Source organism: Oryzias latipes, chromosome 9 (genome assembly GCF_053564925.1).
Source record: "Oryzias latipes strain Hd-rR chromosome 9, Olatipes_Hd-rR_3.1".
Taxonomy (NCBI): Eukaryota; Metazoa; Chordata; class Actinopteri; order Beloniformes; family Adrianichthyidae; genus Oryzias; species Oryzias latipes.
The window spans coordinates 11,646,031-11,665,422 of record NC_136245.1 but is presented as its reverse complement, the minus strand read 5'-3'; the positions used below and the strand labels follow the sequence as shown (position 1 = coordinate 11,665,422).

General features: G+C 38.3%; 1 protein-coding gene across 2 annotated transcripts in view; it reads right to left on the bottom strand.

Moving 5' to 3' along the window:
• Window positions 1-19,392, bottom strand: part of galnt9 (polypeptide N-acetylgalactosaminyltransferase 9) — a 173,400-nt gene that overhangs the window by 54,993 nt on the left and 99,015 nt on the right. For both annotated transcript variants that reach the window (XM_023958682.2, XM_078952666.1), the window contains one exon: window positions 7,132-7,329. In XM_023958682.2, the coding sequence (XP_023814450.1) occupies window positions 7,132-7,329 (198 nt within the window). The remainder of the gene's footprint in view (window positions 1-7,131; window positions 7,330-19,392) is intronic.

The following is a 19,392-nucleotide window of genomic DNA, read 5'->3' as shown; positions in this document are numbered from 1 at the left end:
CATCAAACAGCTGCTGATTGGTGTCTCTGTCTCATATTGACGGTACGCCGAGGCAGACATAGACTTTGGACTTTGTGTCGGTTCTGTTCTAACAGGACTTTTTACCCTCATTTTTGTATTTTTGGATGAAGATGTTTTCATTTTTTTAAATATAATTTTAACAATAATTCATACTTTCTTTTTTTAGCATTAGTTCATTTTTATTAAGTCAGATTTTTTAATTTATGGCTGAGGATCTCCTGAAACTGTCATGTTTATCAGCTGACATTACATCAACAGGTCTGTGTGATCTGTGAATCCTGCAGAGCAAAATATTAGTGAAAAGTGTGATTTTCTTTAAGGTCTGTTTGTTAAAACAAAACAATAAAAGATTCAAAGCACATATTATTTGATGCTGCACACGTGTTTGGGATCAGATGAACAGCAATACTATGCAAAAGAATGATGGCTCACCACAGTAAACTCAATGTATATAACACAGAAGAGGCATTTTTTGACTTTTATTATCATTTATGTTTTAGAACTTGTAAGCGTTTGTCCAAAGTTAAAAAATATTAGTCATAAAAAATGCTATTTTCTCTTAATATTTCAACAATTTTGACTAAAATAAAACAATAGTTCAGACACAAATCTTAAAAAGTGTTGCTTCCCTGCTGGACGGAGTCGGAGTTTGGACATGTTTTTTTCTGCTGTGGACATTTTAAACACGTTCATCACTACACTGACATGAATAAATACTAAACTCTGTTTGATTTTAGCAGCTCTGCTGCTCCTTCTGGGTTTTACTCTGAGAGAAACGGGCCAGAATCGTTGAAAACGGCAGAACCCTGTTAGAACAGAACCGACACAAAGTCCAAAGTCTATGTCTGCCTCGGCGTACCGTCAATATGAGACAGAGACACCAATCAGCAGCTGTTTGATGGCAGCTTGGTCACGTCAAACCGAAACTTAACTCAGCAAAGATAGGAAAAAAGTGAGATGATACACAATGTATGCAAATTTCTTTTTGGCGTTGCCAGTGGCAGTCATATCACACTAAGTCGCGCTCAAAGTAGTCAGCAAAATCAAAGATAGGACAAAAGCTAGATTTGACACAACGCACGCAAAAAATGTGTTTTGCAAACGCAAAAAAACGTTTTTGAAAGCAAAAAAAAAATTTTTGAGCAAAAAACTTAGAAAGTTTTGTGTTCAACTTAGAAAGTTTTGTGTGCAACGTGGTGGCAGAAAAATCACTCCATAACCCGGAGCCCGCCCACGGAGCGGAGCTGCAGCGCTGAGCACGTTGGATTTTCCCCTCGACAGACGGCAGGTGCTGTGGAAGGTCGGAGCAACTGCATGGAGCTGCTCCAAGGAGAACGGAGGACGGCTCTGCACGGAAGGCTAAGGAAGTCGGTGATTTTTTTCAGGCCTGCAACAGGTTTTTCCCCCGGGGGTAATAACTGACTGTGTGAATGAGTGAGTGAGTATGGGCCCAGTTTGTTATTTTTCATGACGCGGTGAAGTATTGCAATATCTGTGTTTGTAAGAACTTTTGAAACCAGTTTATGGATGTTCAGTTAACGTGCTACATGTTAATAACTAGGTTGGGAGTTAGCGTTGTCACAGTAAAGTTTGTTTAGGGGTATCAGTCTGTTTTTGTATGCATTAAAATCAAGGTTGGGAGTTACAGGTATTGTGAATATGCTAACATGGCAAATGCCTCTACTGTAGCCACGCCAAGCTCCAGAGTCACGGTGAATGCAACAGATGCTTTGTCTTGAGTGGTTCAATTCCACCAATTTATTGTAAATAGTAATTTGTCAACTCTTGTACGTTTGACAGCCTGTTCGATGGTACCTGAACTGACCATGTAGCACATGCCGACGCAGGCTCTGGCAGAGGGTACAAAACCAAACCAAGGTTGGGACTGCGACTCTGTGTTCAGAGGGTTAACTCAAGTATTAGCTTGGGTCTGAAGAGGTAAATGCGCCTTATAGTTCGGTGCGTCTTATAGATGACATAAATTCAAAAGGAAAATGTGTAGATCCAGGTGATGAATACATTCCAGGATGATCCCTTCCATGTCCATCTCCCATAGAGTTACACTAAACTCCAAACATCTGCCACCTGCTTTGCTGTTATCCCATCAGGTCTTGAGTGCAAACTTCACATTGAGCTAAGTTGTTTTTTGTTCAGTATCCAGCAGTTTCATACATCTCTATGGCATTTAGCCTGATGCAAACTTCACAATACTTATTATTACTCACACACAGACACTTGCGCGGATTAAAGGCTGATTTGAGTCTGCAGCCTCAGTTTGAGAGACAAGGCAGTAGGTACTTCTTCAAAGTGTGTCTGAAGCCACACTGTGATTTATTGACTCTCTGCTGAAAGAGTGCACTGGGCCGTACAGTACGCGAGCCAAAAAGGAGAAGTGCTTTTAGGATCAGGCCTCGTATAAGACATAATATGGACCATCTATTTAAGGGTTCTTTTAAAAATCCTGGATCAGTGGATGAATAGGAGGGACTCAGGGCTGCACACTTTCTGAAATATTACCTTTGATTTCTAAGGATGCCTCTGAATGATCTTTCCTCTTCAAATTCAATTTTTGTGTTAAGTGATAATACTTTGTAAAGTGCCTCAAATTACAGGACTCTAAAAAAAAGGTGGTAAAAAATGTTCTCTGACAGAGGCAGGTGTCCTTTCAACTTAAGGTTTTACTGTTAGGACATAAAATAATCTGTCCTGGGTTCTCTAGTTGATATTGTGATCAACCCTAAGACAACTGTAATGAATACCTCTAAACCAGAATGAAGTGAAGCAAAATGACAAAGATTAGGAGACAATTTTTAACAATTCATGAAAAGGCTGAAAGTTTACAAAGGAAAAAGCAAGTTTTACAAACTATTCCTAAACATAATTTCAGAAAACTTTTGTATTCTGATTACCTAACAGTGCACTGTTTTATGCCCTGCTGCTCACTAAAAGTAATATTTACATTTTTTTGAGTCGATTAAGGAGTAATTGATATGTTTTCAATGGCTTGATGCTTTAAATCTGGGAAACTAGAGGAGAATATTTTCTTTTATAGCATCCTCTTCCCTAAATACATATCCTATAAAAAATTAATCGTGCACTCATGCTTGGTGACCTATCTACTTTACTTCTTGGATTGAGCAGCTGCAAACAGTCTTGTTGAAATCACACAGTAAGTGGTTTACAGCGAAGCCTTCAAGTGCCATTACAGAGTGCTGCTTGTGCAGATAAAAAAGTAAGACATGGCACGCACTCACCCTCTCTTGCCTCATGTCTTCTCATGTCTTCCCTCTCTGTGCTGCGTGTACTTTGTGCAGCTTTCTGTGAGCCTTTTTTTTTTTAAGTCTCCCAGGCAATGCAAATACAGTTTCCGGCTTTAAAGGAGATTGTTTTCTGTTTTTGGAGCTTAGTATCTCACTGTTTTGTTATATATTTAAAAAAAGTGATTTTGGAGGTAAAATCTAAGATTCCTCACCCCTGAATATAAATTTGCAACAGTTGCTTTGCTTCCACCTTTCAGATGTAACCCTGATGTCTGGAAACCTCAATTTGTGATAGTCACAAAAGTGGTGGAGCCTGAACATTTTATATAAATTTTGGGGGTCTTCTAAAGAAGACTTTAGAAGGGTGTCAAATGAGAACAGCAGAGTGAAAGGCCACTACTAATGAAAGGATCAAATATACATATTTCAAACAGTTGAATTAATGGTTTTAATAGTAAAGCAGCAGTTCTTAAAGCTCAGGTGCTAGTACTAATGCCTAATGCTTTTATAATGATTTCTTAATCTTTTTCAAAAAAAAAGTTGGGTCATTTTCTGAATGGATTGTAGAAGTTAAAAAAAGTAATAACGAAAGTTCCTCTGAACTGAGACTGGTTCTTTGACTTAACACCCTCTGGAGGCTCTGAGGGTCCGAACGAGGGGGGTGAACCCTGGTGGTTGATCAAAGTTCAACGCGTGTCTGCTTTCTTCAAGCTTTCACAAAAACTGGCATCATATTTGAGGAGGCGCATGGCAACGAGACGGATTCTGACAATGACGAAAGGGAGCCTTGCCTGTTTGATAGAAATTTAGCCCAGCTGTTCATTTCAGGTACAGAAGATGAGGACTTTGATGGATTTTTGGATGCGTATTGATGACTGAAAAAATAAATCATAAATCACAACCAACTCGGTTTTGCTCCCGCTGCATTTTTTAAAACACACTAGCACGCATGTTTTACTGGTATGTTTTAAAGTGCCCGCACTTAAAACCTGGTGGGCCTTTTGTATGTTTTAAATACAGAAAAAAGCACCCATAACTGAAACTGCACCCCATAATCTGGTGCGCCCTATGGTCGTGAAAATACGGTATTTATAATGTTCACATAAAGAAAACAATAACAAACAGCTTTAAAGATTCATACGCAATTGGTTTTATATCACATCCCTTTCTGTTAGAAACCGTGTCTTTGCTTTTGTTGTTGTGTTTCTGAATTTGGTAATTTGTAGCCGGATTGCTTTTTATGATTTGGTATTTGGTAATTTGCCCCCGGATTTGCTTTAGTGCTTTAGACTCTAATTTTTGTTCAGTGATTTGCTGTTGTGTTTTGCGATTTCAGTATTTGTTCATTTGTTCTGAGATTTGTTGTTGTTGTATTTTAAATGTAAACGGGTCTTGCACCTCTGGGCCAACGTAATTTTGTGTTTGCAGAAAATTTTTCAGATCTTTGAGTTCATCTCATGACAAATGGGAGCAAAAACAAATTAATGTATTTGTTTAGTTTATCTTAGGGGAAACAAAACTGACTAAAATATTTGGCAAGTTGCCCCCTTTGCACCTAAAGAAAAAGTGCTCCCCAGCTAACAGCTGCTGTCCTGTTTTAATATAAAAAAAAGCTTGCAGGGAGAATAGGATTATTTCCAAACTAATTATAGGCCTTTTTTGCACCACCATGCAGCCCCAACTCTTTTTCAAACAAAGTGAAGAAAACAAAAACAATATAAAAAAAGTGCAATTTTGCACAAATAAATTGGTACCAGTAGTAGGAAGGCAGGCCATATTTTCACCATCTCTCATGTTGTGTGCTACTAGGATCTACATAAACAAAGTTACTTTTTTAAAGGCTCCCAAAAACTAATGTTGAATAAATTACCTGGCAGTTATTTTAAGTCTGGCAGATGGTTAGCCTTCAGGACACATCCAAGAAAGAAGCACACTCTTGACATACTGCCAGTTAGCATGTCAAGAGTTTTAACCATTTACCTGGATTTACAAGATTATTTTTTTCGACAAAAAATGAAATTAAAATTTGAAACTTTTCCCCTATATGGAGTTCTTAACTGTTTGAGCAACTACCTGAATTTCACTACTTTTTAAAGCCTTTTAGTGGATCATGTAGATTTGTTATGTTAATACCCTGGCAAATATCATGTAAAAAAGCAAACGAAAAAAAAAATTTGAACTCATATTTGGATTGCTTTCTTATTCCTGCACACAACACCCGGGGACATGTGATTTTAAGAAAAATAAAAGTTTTAAAAGAAAGAAAAAAAGGTTGAATGCAAAAAACATATCCAGCTTTTCAGAAATGTTTTGGCACTTTTAAAATTGTTTTAACTTCCTATCTTACTATCTTTTTTTGCACATTGTACAAACTATACAATTTATTGTAAATGTATCTGCGTTTTTTTCAAAGTATGGAAAAAACAAGTCGTGTGGTCATGTTAATCTGTTTTCCGCTTTTGTTTTTCTATAAACCAAACAAAAACTAAACAGATTTGTTTTAAACAAGTTTCTTAGTTTTTACTGTGGAATTACCGTATTTTCCGGACTATAAATCGCCCTTTTTTCATAGTTTGGCAAGGGGTGCGACTTATACTCTGCAGCGACTTATATAAGAAATAAATTGAAATAAATACATTGTTAACCCTCCTGTTATGTTCATTTGTGAGGAACAGAGATGATGTTCCTGGGTCAATTTGATGTATGAGGTATTTTAAGTGTTAAGAGTATGTTAAGTGACTCAGAGAATCAGCAAATCTTTTTTTACAGCAAGATCTTGAAGGCTAAAAACATAATATTCTATTTTCCAATGATTTCATAGATTCAGAAATGCAATAAAATGACAACTGTTTCTACAAATACAGGATGAAAACAAAGTATTAGTTGGCCAATGATGCTTCATGAAAGGAATAAATAAATAAGTATGAAAAAGAATTACTGTGAAATTATGAGATAAACAGTCTGCTATGATTGTGTCATATGAGGTTGTGCAAGTTATTATATCTTGGTCTCAGATTTTGTCAAATAAATTTCCCGTCAAAATGCGACTTATAGTCCAGTGCGACTTATCTGTGTTTTTTTCTACTATATAATGCATTTTTGGGCTGGTGCGACTTATACTCCGCAGCGACTTATAGTCCAGAAAATACGGTACTTTGAAATTACATTGTTGCACATTAAAGTTTTGGATATAGGGAGTTTATTTCTAATAGTTATGCGAAACTCAAAATCAAAAAATTAGTTGAGACTATGAATGCCAGAACATTGTACAACATTAAAAATTTCGCTTTAAAACATACTTGAGCATAACTACAAGATAAAATGCTGATGAATAAATGAAGACACATTTATTATTTTATTTTTTTCTTGATCCATGCTAACTTAGCAATTTTCCCATCATGGGATCAATTAAAGTTCTGTTTATTTAAAGTTAAAAAAGGTCTATATGTGCATCTAAAAGTGAAATCAGTCACATTGACTCTAACTCTTATGTCGCAGGACAAATGTCAAGGTAAAACACCTACAGTAAACGGGACATAAACTAGGGTTTTAAAATCTTTTATGACTTTTATAATTTTCACCCTTAAGTTTTTTTCCACTAACAGGAGTCTAATGAGATGCCCTGCTCATAATCTGAGCATAATTATCCCAATGACAGCACAATGTCTTGTGATCCTGCGTTGAAATGAAGATATTCATCACGACAGCCTCTTTTTTATTTGTGTGCCGCATAGCGACCCGCACAGCACCTGAGTTTGATGAGTCCTTACAAGTCATATCCCTAGGCTATCCATATTTCATCAAACATCCTCATCTATAATGGATGTTGTTCAAAAGCTAATGTCCTCACCTGATCGGGGCAGTTTCATCGCCCTTGTCCAGCCACTCCTGTGGTGGGATGATGTACATGCACCACAATCCCCAGTTGTAGCCATGGGCAGCGTTGGCGTATTGTTGGACCTCGAAAGTGTTGTATTTGATGTTGTCTATAGCAGGCAGGATAATGCGGGTGTGATCCTCCTTTATCCGAGTGAGAATAGGTTCAGCCCTTAAAAATAAGGAAAAAGTCCCAGTTATATACAGGGTGCCAAAGATTCAATGTAGGGAACAGAAGGATAATACTGCACTTTGAACTTTGAGACTATTTACTCTGCAGCAAGACAAGCCCAACTAGATACAGTTATAGGATTGCATGCAATAATGCTAGTGTGAATGCTGTAAGCTGAATCCGGTCAGTAAAGATGCAAGAGCTAATAGCTATAAAAAGTGGAAACTCATAACTGAAAAGACTGAATCGTATTGCTTGTGAAAATATTAGCTAAATGCCAGATTAGTATAAAAATCTTCAGTAGATACCAAATTACCCAAATGAACAAGCATATAGTGTTCCCACAATATTTGCGGGGCTTAGGGACCAGAGACAACCGCAAATATGCAAATTCTGAAATTACGGACCAACACCCCCCACCCCCACGACCAAAGAATGCAAGTGGAAACCTTGACTGCAGAGAACTCAGCACTGTCAGAGTCTGTAAAATTCCTCGCTGATGGAATAAGCCGACTCTGGGAAGAAAACAATAAGATCAAAGAGTCCATTCTGGATCTTTAATCAAAATCAATGCGAGACAACCTGGTGGTCATGGGAGTACCAGAAATGCGAGAGGAAAATGCAGAGGAAAAAATGAAAAGCTACATTCAAACTCAGCTTAAGCTTCCTGAGGAGAAAGTAAAGTCCATAAACAGTGTGCATCGCATGGGAGTAGCAAGACCAGGGAATTGCAGGCCATGACCCATTGTGGCCAAGTCCATGCTCAAGAGGTGAGGCGTCATGGCAGGGAGCCCCAGGGGACCGATTTCAGAATGGATGACCAGTTTCCAAAAGAAAACTTGGAGCGTCGAAAGATGCTGTTCCCCATCAGAAAGAAATTTCTGAGTGAAGGGGCCCGCGCTGTCATCTCTGTGGAGTGGCTTTATTTGAATGGACAGCTTCACCGCGACCCAAACGTTCCCCCCTGGCTCTACTGTTCCCTTAATCATTTCCCCCTCTGGACTCCTTTCCTCTTTTTACACAATCTACCCTACCCCTCACCTAAGCTACCATGTAACTCAGCCACACTACACTAGTACTGATCTGCACAGCACACTTAGACACTCAACATGTCCAGCATTAGATCACATACACTGTACATTACACATAATGCCACATAGTAACAATCAGCACACCAGTATCTGCACGTATTTACTAATTTTTGCACTAATCAATAATATACATTACCAAAACTTCATCTAACATTACATGGAGGATTTTGGTCTTTGTGATCTTTGGCGATCTTTCCATCCCCAAAAAGAGACCCTAAACTTTTTTTTCCCCACAGTTCATTAATCATACTCCAGGCTAGATTATTTCCTGGTCAACAGTTCCTTGTTTAGTATAGATACGAAAGCACAGATCCACCCCATTACTGTCAGTGACCACGTACCGGTTTCCCTGACCCTAAAAAACAAAACATCACTATCTTCATTAAGGAGCTGGAGGTTCAATACATCGTTGCTCGAGACCCTAACTTTATCGCCTATTTTGTTAAAGAATGGTCCTTATACTACACAACAACGACCACCCAGGAATCTCCCCATGACTTCTATGGGAAGCTGGCAAAGCGGTCATAAGACGCAAAATAATTGCCTTCTCATCCCAAAAAAAAAAACAAAAAGGAAAATTCTAAGCTAGCGGATTTTGAGCAGACAATGTGATTGTTAGAAGAGGCCCACAGCAACTTTCTGGATGAACAAACTCTGCAACAAACAAGAAAGGTTAGATTAGAAATAGATGAAATATCTAATCAAAGAACACAGTTTTTATTACAGAGACTATGGTTAGAGAGGTTTGATCACAGTAATAAATCTGGGAAATTTTTGGCAAATCTACTCAAACTAAACAAAGAAAATACAATTATTTCATTAGTCATAGATCAAACAGGAAACAGGACACATGATCCAACTGCAATAAACTGACCCTTCTGACAATGATATTATTAGATTTCTCAACAGCATTGATTTGCCTACCAGGGGAATCCAGTCCGCCAGATGATTTAATCCAGCCCACTCATTAAGAGTAAAAATTATAAGGATGTTTTTTTAAAAAAAAGCACATTTCTAGTCCATTCCCATAGCGAGTCATGATTTTTTAAATAATTAACTGCCATTAAGGGGAGCAAAGGAAAAGCAAACATGTGAAACAACATATCTCAAATTTTGAAAGTTTGATTCACTGTGAGCCCCACTGCTTTTACATTGCTAGAAGAAATATCAGTGACACCCTAAATACCGAAATATTGTCAAAAAGAAAAAAAGGTTGAAGTGGAGTGCCGAGCTTTCCAGGGAAAATGGACAGAGTTTTATGTGTGCACACAGCTGACTGCAGAGCCTGCATGCTTGGTATGTAATCAACACGTTACAGTGCTGAAAGAATATTTCATTTTTTTTCTGTAACCCCCTCTTGACTTTATTATCGGGATTGCTTCAGTGTCAGATGTAAAATATTCTGTTTGTATAAAATTGAATAAACCTTTTCTTTTAAGTAAAAGGCATTTTATTTTAGATGCATTGGCCTCTGTAAATGAGTGTGTAATAAGTGATTACCGTAAATTCTGGACTACAAAGCGCACCCGATTACAAGCCGCACCCACCCATTTTCACGTGTAAAATTAGTTTTATACATACACAAGCCGCGGCAGAGTACAAGCCGCGCATGTGTTAGGCGATATTGTCGTCCTGACAGATCACGGTCAGAATCCCAGAGTGAGTGCAATTCATTAGCACATTGTGGGTGGTTCCAGCTTTGCCTCTGGCTCATGTACTTGAGTGTATCGATATCTGTCAAACAGCATGGACCTCTATTCTGTCCACAAGTTCCTCAGTTATGGTGTTTTTATTTCATTTTTTTTTTTACTTATTGACAATCTAGGTATCATACATAAAATTACAAACAGTAACCATATAATCAACATTACATCCCTCAGTTATGATGAGGAAATTTACATCCGCGATTCCACATTTCCCATGAGTCTTAGGGGCTAAAGGCGGGGCCAATGCCCGGCTCGCCATACTGTTGTACGTGTTTAAGAATGAGTATCAGCAGTGCATGGAGGAGTGAACGGGTAAAGCCGTCCTTCCGCTTGTGTCGCGGCAGCGTTATGGGAGTAACAGGGCTGGTTAAAAAACACACCGGTAAAATACAGCAGCGGCGACTGAAAAGCGCGCGCCTCAGCGTGATACGCGCGCCTCAGTGCGGCGCGTGCGTCAGAATTCAGAAGCCTCTGCGCTCCGCTCCCGCCCCGCGCGCTCCCTGTCTCCCCTTCCTATCTACTCCGACACCTCTGGCCAGGGCTGCTTCAAGGAGGAGCACTTCGTCCCCGTTGCGCCGGTGAACGGAGCAAATCGTTTCTGTGCAAAGCAATCGGACTCAATACTGTACGTTTTGTGTATGAGGGGCGGATGCGTTGTTACGTGTGGGAGCCTTCAGACTGCCATCGGCCCCGCAGCTCAATCAGCAGGAGAAGATGTCTCCAGCTCACACGGAGGCTGTGAGTTTTTCAAAGCAAAATTCCGCTTTTACGGTTTCCTTAGAAACCGTAAATGGAGTGTAAATTCACTCCATGCGCTGTTCTCTCCGTCACGCAGCAAACCGGCTTTTCCAAACCCGTTGGTGACGGTGGACTTTTTTACGCTGCTTTTAACGATTGCTTTTAACTTGAAAGCTTCATCATATTGTAGCGGCGATCACGTGCACGTTGGGTCTAATGGCCCCAAAGGATTCTGGGATGCGGCTGGGCATGCGTGTTTCATTTTGTTGAACCATGACTGAAGTGTCTAAGACCTGAAGTCAAGTCCATGCTGTTTGGCTGCTTAGAGGTGTGTTGAATATAAATGTCTTGTGCTTGGTGTTAGATAAAGAATACAAACTATTCACTGAGTTCGAAAGTACGTACATGGCGGCCGCTAATTAAAACCATAAATTAGCCGCGTCACTGAATAAGCCGCAGGGCTGTAAGCGCAGGAAAAAAGTAGCGGCTTGTAGTCCGGAAATTACGGTAGGTAACTATGTTGGTTGAGGCATTTTTTCCAACTGAGATAAAAACAAAAAAACAAACAAAGGCACAGGTAACAAGCTGCCCATATGTTTTTTTGCTTTTATGTAACAGGTCTGGTCCATTTGAGATCAGACGGGTTGAATGTGGCCCCTGAACCAAAATGAGTTTGACACCCCTATAAAGAGTTTTGGCCTACTTTAGCTCCCACTTTCTCAGGATGACAACAGAAATTAGGGAAGGCAATTATTTACCTCCAAATATGAACTCCGCCAACATTATTTTACTTCTGAAACCTGGGAAAGATCCCCGTCACCATCCAGCTACCGATCCGTATTCCTGATCAATGCTGTGGCAGGAAGGCTGGAGAAGGTAGTGCCTCCGCTTGTACGTCCTGACCAAACAGGCTTTATAAAGGGTAGACATTCATCCACTGACATGCGCAGATTAATCAACCTCATAGATTATACAACTATCAATAACCAAAAAGCAACCATTGTTTCACTGGATGCAGAAAAGGCTTTCTCAGGTCAACCGGAAATTTCTTATAGCAACATTGACCACGTTGATATTATACGCTTCTCCTAACGCTTGTGTCAGAACAGCCATAGTAAATAATATCCATGTATGTGATAATATATTACCTTTGACACACAAAAGAACATATTTTATACTAAATATTACTTATTTTCGTGAGCTTTTTTCCAACCGAAAGTTAGACGAGCAAAGGTTTTTAGATAAACACTCAGAAATCCGTGAATGGATCAAAATATCGCTTTGGGGTTCCTTTGAATGAATATTATAGTAAACTTAAAAGCTTAAAATGTTGTTTTGTGTCTTTAAAGTGAACAGAGCACCATCTGTTTATCAGAAAAATATAATATGCTATAATTCTTTATGAAAAAGAAAAATATAGCAAAAAATGATTCTATGAAGTGAGTGCTTAACAAGTAAAAACAGTGAGACAAATAGATCTTGAAGCCAAGAGCTGCTGGATAAAGATTAGCACCTTTTTCATACAATTTCCAATAAACATTTAAAAATAAAAATAAACAATAAAGGAAAAATATTTGAAATCAAATAGAAGATTTTTCTGCCGTACTCCAAGCTTCGCTTAGATAACCTGGGATGCATGGTATTGTTAGAAATGCTCTCACCATCCAGGACGTACCGTATTTTTATTTCACTATAGGGCACACCGGATCAAGGTGTACCATTAATAAATTATCTTTTTTCAAAGTAGGTCATATATCACGTCACGTTGAAAGCGTTAGCATATTCACAATAATGATAAATCCAAACTTTTTTTCCAACAAAAACACCTAAAAAACAGACTGATACCACTAAAAGTATTTGCTCTTGACTACGCTAACTCCCAATTTTGTAACGTAAGAAAACACAGCCCGACACAGCTACACATTAACTGTGTTTAAAAATTTACAATAACACCTTAACTTCTTTGCAACTCTTAACCCTTGTGCCATCTTACACACTTTAACATTGAGAGTTGGGTCATCTAGACCCCACAAGACAGTGCGCTGAACTTTTTTTCTTCAATGAGTTGTGATTTTCCCTGGTGTCCATGGACTACATGAAATCCTCTTCACCTTTATCCACCTTTGTCATGGTAGGGAGAACACGTCAGTGTAAGGATGGGGTCATTGGATGGCACAAGGGTTAAACAAAACAAACTGACATTTTCGCAGAGCTCCGCATACGTCTCAAAATAATGTCTACATCAGTAAACACAACCTAAATTATTTCAAATATAAGGCACCCTGTAAATTTTGGAAAATTTTAAGGCTTTTAAGTGCACCGTATATTATGGAAAATACGGTAAGAATTTGATCGAGACGCAGATGCTTGGTTAATATGTGTCACTTTGTCCTAGCATTAAACATTCAGTCTAAAAGCAGGTAACATTGTAAAAATCACTGACTTTATCAAACTGGTGAATTTTTTTCTACTCTTTTCACAAGTACTGGCTTTACTGCACCAGCACAATGAGCGACATTGGGACTGATGCCTCTCATCCAGAAAAAGGCTTTTGCTCTTTTGGCTGGTAATTGCTTGGGTCTTTGTTGTCTTTGTCAGAGAGGAACATGATCATTTTTTATCCCCAAAGACAATAAGCTTTAAAATAAGCTTTGATCTGACCACAGAGAATATTTTAATTGTCGTTCTGTTTAGGAATTTGAGGACATTTAAGAAAAACACCAATTCTTGTGTGAACTCTGCAGCAACTCAGCACAGTCTTGATACATAAAAAAAACTTTAATAAACGTTAATACTACTAATAATAATGAACGTAATTTTTAAAATGTGTTTTTATCTGTATTTTTAAAGGCTGAGAAGAAAGGGGTGTTCCTGAGGGATGGAGCGACTGCTACAAAGGCCCTGTCACCTGTGGTTTTTCACAGGGCTCTCTTAACAACCAGCAGGACCCTGGTCACATGATATCAGGGACTCTGCTGAGACTGTATGGCTGCACAAGGTCTTTTATATAGACTGGTGCTTGGTTATTAAGAGCTCTGTATGTTAAAACCAGGATTTTAAAATGCACTCAGAAACAGATGGAGAGCCAGTGCAGCTGGATTAATAACGAGGTGATGTGTGATGATTTGGAAGATTTGGTTTAAAGCCTTGCAGCAGTGTTCTGGACAACCTGGAGCCGTTCTAAAGATTTTTCTGCTTAAACATGTAAAGATGGAGTTGCAATAATCAAGACAAGAAGATATAAAAGCATGAATGAGCATCATCTCAGAACGCGACAGAATTGGACTCAGTTTTGCAATGTTTTTTAAATGATAAAAATAAAAACAAACAAGTGACCAGACATTAGAGTCAAGAGATAAAACTGGGTCTAAAGTTACCCCAAGGTTCCTGACAGAAAACAAGAAAACAAGTGGACTAAGCCTCTAGACTATCTGGGGAAGGCAAGCACAGACTAGAACTTCATTTAGTTGGAGAAAGTTATTATTCATCAACTCTTGACCGAATCCAGACACATGCGTTAAATCTGTATTTAAAAAAATCCTGGGGTTAATATCATCAGAATAATAAATGAAAGTAAATATGCTGCAAGGCAGCAGATATACAATAAACATTAAAGGTCCCAAAACTGAGCCTTGTGCCACAGCATGTGACGAATGCAGTGGAGGACTCTGAAAACACAACAGAAAATGATCTACCAGTCAGATAAGAGGAGAACCATTTTAAAACAAATCCAGATACCCCAACCCAGTTTTTCAGCCTGTCCCAGAGGACATATTGGTCAACAGTATCAAAGGCTATGGTCAACTCCAGTTAGTCGAGTAGCACAGAGCATTTTCCTGCATCACTTTACATCAGGATGTCATTAGTTACTCTGAGAACAGCTTTTTCAATGGAGTGAGCTCTGTAAAAACCTGACTGAAACTGATCAAGACTGCGATGAATGTCCAAAGCAGTTGTAAGTTGTTTAGCAACAACTTTTTCTAAACTTTTGGACACAAATGGGATATTAGAAATAGGTCTATAACTCCTCAAGAGGGTGGTTTAGCCCAGGTTTTTTAAAGAGAGGATGGACGACAGCTTTCTGGATGAATTAGATTAACATGTAGGTGAGTTATTTTCCGTAAGCGTTAAACTTTTCTGCAAAACTGTTTCAGACGGCGAATACTGTCCAAAGACCTTAGTGAAAGTGATCAGATTAGACTGCTTCAAAGTGGAAGACTAAAAGTCGATAAACTCCTTTAAAAATAGGCTGTTTGGACCAGGTGGATGATAGACCAGAGCACTGGGTCTGATTACAAAAGCACCAAGAAGTCAGTTAATAATAGACACAGTATGAACTTGGCTGGCTGGAAAAACTGGAATGTAAATGGGCGCGCCAGAGGAACCATCTGTGATTCAATCTCCCCTGCCGGGAAAAAGGGATTATACCAACCAGTCTTAACAAAGAACGGATGATTAAAAGAGTGCGGAGGGCATTGGTCAAAGAAAGGATTCGGTGGACAGCAAACAAGATCAACAATATGGAAACACAACTGGAACGGGAACTACAGGATTTCATACATCGACACCTGCTCGACAACGGAACACAACCTGAGAGGACATCTACGCAATGTACACAACAGTGCGTACAATATAAGAAAACACGTCACATAGAAAAACTTGAAAAGCTAACTGAAGCCGAACGCAGTGGACTGTCTCAAAGACTGAACTACGCCATAACCCCAAAACAGATCTTGCGTGAGGAGTTCATCGTAGCCACCAAATTAGCATTTGAAAAATACAGGACCCAGGAGAAAAAGCCGCACTCTGCAATGAAATATCGTAACCAAAAATGAAATGGCAGCCATCTACAATTTAAAACACAATAGTGAAGTCACAGTTTTACCAGTGGACAAAGGGAGGTCATCCTGCACACAGAACAGACCGAAAAGCAAATGAAAGAGATGGTTCAAGATCAGAACACAAATGAGGTCCTGAAACAAGATCCCACTGAAGCAAATAAGAAAAAACTCAAGCATATACTAAAACCGCTACAGAACGAAAAGAAAATAGATAAACAACCTACAACCACCTCATACCAACAGCCAGCATCATCCCCTGGATCTATGGCACACCAAAAATACATAAACCTAGAGCACCATTAAGGCCCATCATAGACAGCATTGGATCAGTAACTTACAACCTATCCAAATTCATTGCTGATTAATTGAAACCCCTCCTAGGAAACACAGACTACCATTGGGAAAATACAAAACAGCTGGCAGAAGAACTCAAACTCATAAAGTCGATAGCAGTTCTGCTGGGTGGAGCCTTCTTTTATTATCGTTTTCCTTCCTCCATAACACACAACATGAATGAGCGCCCCCACTGCCCATCTCATTACCTATCGCGCTGCACACGCTCTCTCCTCTCTTTTACACACACACGCGTGGCCCCAGCACATTCACATCCCCATTCCACAACAGTTGGTACAGACGATCATGGCTCCAATGCCTTCTTAAAATGAGAAGATTGTGATTGTGTTGACTCCTTTGTGAAAATAAATTTAATACTACAAAAAGAGCTCCGCTGTTGACAACACTGTTGTTGACATCCATTGTTAATGTTAGCTACTTCAGCAAACAACGAGTGACGTCGTTCACGTACTGTTCTGCACATGCGGGTCACTTCTGGGTCATTTCACGGTCACACAGGAGATCACAAAAGTTCGCATTTAATTGGAAAAAAATCGGATAAAAAAAAAAAAAAAAAAAAAAAAAATCGGAATTAAGCATTAAACCCTGTATTGTGAATGTATCCTCTGTGTCTCTTAGCTTTTTAAAAAAATAAACTTTAGTGTTCAAAACGAATAGAACAAATATGCATGACATGAACAATAGTCATTTCAATGAAAATGCCAGGGGATGGTTCATGTATTACAAAATAAATATTTCAAAAACACATTACTATCAATTGAAAATGTTCAAAGACAGACAGTTTTCATAAATACATATGGCCTTTTTGTTTAAGCTATTAGAAATAGTGTGCAAATAAGATTCTAATCTTTTGATTATTACAGCGAAAAATAGTTGTCATGAAGAAAATCTTGATTTGAAGAATATGAAACTTACCAAATATTATAATTATATTAATTGCCCATTTTATGATTGATTTCGTGTTCTTTTCGTGTAGGCCAAATATGATACATTCAAATTTCTGTTACGGGGAATCAAGATGACCCAAATGCAGGAACAGAGAGGCACGAGAAGTGAGGAGAATTATTTAATAAGACTCAGAAATCCTCTCCAAAGAACCAAGCCAAGTAAACCAGGAACCTAGGGAACAAACAGAAACTACACTGTGACACAGACTGCTGAAACAGGTGAGCTTAAATAAGACAAGAAACCAATTAACTAAATGCAAGCAGCTGTGCACACTTCAGGAATGACAGGAGGAGAGGAGGAGTCCTCCAGGAGCCACAGCCAAACTACACACACAAACAAAGGGAAACTGACAAACTATAACAATTTCATCTGAAATTTAGAGTCTAATTTGTGATTTATAAAACTTGTACATTCTTTTCTACATTTTTTTAGTAGAGTTACAATTCCAAAATAGGTGACTGATTGTTTCAGGGTGTTCTTTACAGAGAGTACATTTGGGGTCATTTGTCTTATTATATCTTAGCATAAATTGATTAGTGGGACAGATTCTATGTAGAGGTTTGTAGGAGACATCTCTCATCTTGTTATTTAATTTGTAATTTCTGATGCAGGGTCCAAATATTTTTCCAGGGCAAATCAAAAATAAATGTTCTCCAAAAGAAGATAGCAGAGGGAACAGAAATGACATTTTGTATTTTTTATTTATTTTGTTATTCTTTCGGGCAAAGTTGAAACAGGATTTTCCAACAGTGGTGTCACTTAGAGATAAGAAAGAGATATTTTGATGAAGTAAAGTATTTTTAAAGAGTTCACAGATTTCAGTAGTAACCGCATCAAATACAACACACAACTCTTTGTGAAGTAACAGCAAGGTTACATTTAAGGTTAAATTCTTTATATCCGAGTAATTGACCATTGTGGTTAAAGAGCTGACCCACAAACTGGGATCTGTCAATATTATAATCACAAAGCAGAAGAAAAAATCCTACGTCAGCAAACATGTGATGAGGGAAAATATTCCAAATGGACAGTGGATTTTTTAAACATGATTTAATCCAGTTTATTTTAAAAGTATTATTTAAAGTAGTAAAGTCAAATTTAGGCCTCCTTTTTTATAGGAGTTCATTAATACAGATTTTTTAGAACAACGAATATGTTTTTTCCAGATGAATTTAGCAACATTTGGTCAATAGATTTAAGAGCGTGATTGTCCAGGTGCAGAGACAGAATAAGTACCGTAAATTCCAGACTACAAAGCACACCCGAATACAAGCCGCACCCACCCATTTTCACATGTTCAGCTATATTTAAAAGCTCAAACTTGAATGAAAATGCATTGTTTCAGGACTTCTTACAAATAAAAAATTATTAGAAAGAATTATCAAAATTAATTTCTAAACATTTAGAAGTTTTAGATCTCTTTGACATGCAATTTAAATTATTTAGAAAAACCCAACAATATGTCAATAATAATATGCTATTATTATTATATACTATTATTGCTATTATTATTATTATTACTATTATTATTATTAACAACAACAACAACAACAACAACAATAATAATAATAATAATAATAAAAAAGAAGTCCAAAAGTGAACAATAGATTTACCCTAAAAAAACAGTCTGGCCTCTTATCAAAATCTGTTTCCACAAATGTTTTGAACAGCCAGACTGTATTTCTAGTTGGTTCCACAGTGATCCATCTGGGTTAACTCTTTTGATAGCCAAGATCCACTTTTTCCTGAAGTCTGAGTCCATTGGAAACCTGCAAGAAAAGTTCAGTCACTGAGTCAGAAATGTATAAATCTGTATAAATAGCCTAGTATGCTGTATACAGGTTTAGCAAAATAAAATGTACATTTATATTGACAGAAAAATAAATGTACATCATGCAGCATGTTGATAACAGCCCTGCTGCATCATGCATGTCAACGTGTGTTCTATTAATGAAGCCCCTGCAGCCTTAAAAGAAAAAAAATTAAAATACTTACCTGTGAAATGATATACCTTCCTCCTTCATGGACTCATTTTTCTGATTTTGGCAGCTGAAACCCGCACGATGAACTGGCATTATGCAAAAAATGTGTTCACATGCATTCACTGCAGCAGTAACTTGACCTCACCAAGATGGCGGTGCTCTCCTCCCATGAGGAACCACGTGATGTCTCCTCTAGTGATATAACTCATTGGGGCCAGCGCCCGGCTCGCCTCAATGTTGTACGTGTTTAAGAATGAGCAAGTAGCAGCAGTGCATGGAGGGGTGAAAAGGAACAGCTCTCCTTCCGCTTGTGTCGCGGCAGCATTATGGTACTAACAGGGCTGGTTAACAAAAAACACACAGCAGTAAAATAAAGCAGCAGCGACTGAAAAGCGCGCACCTC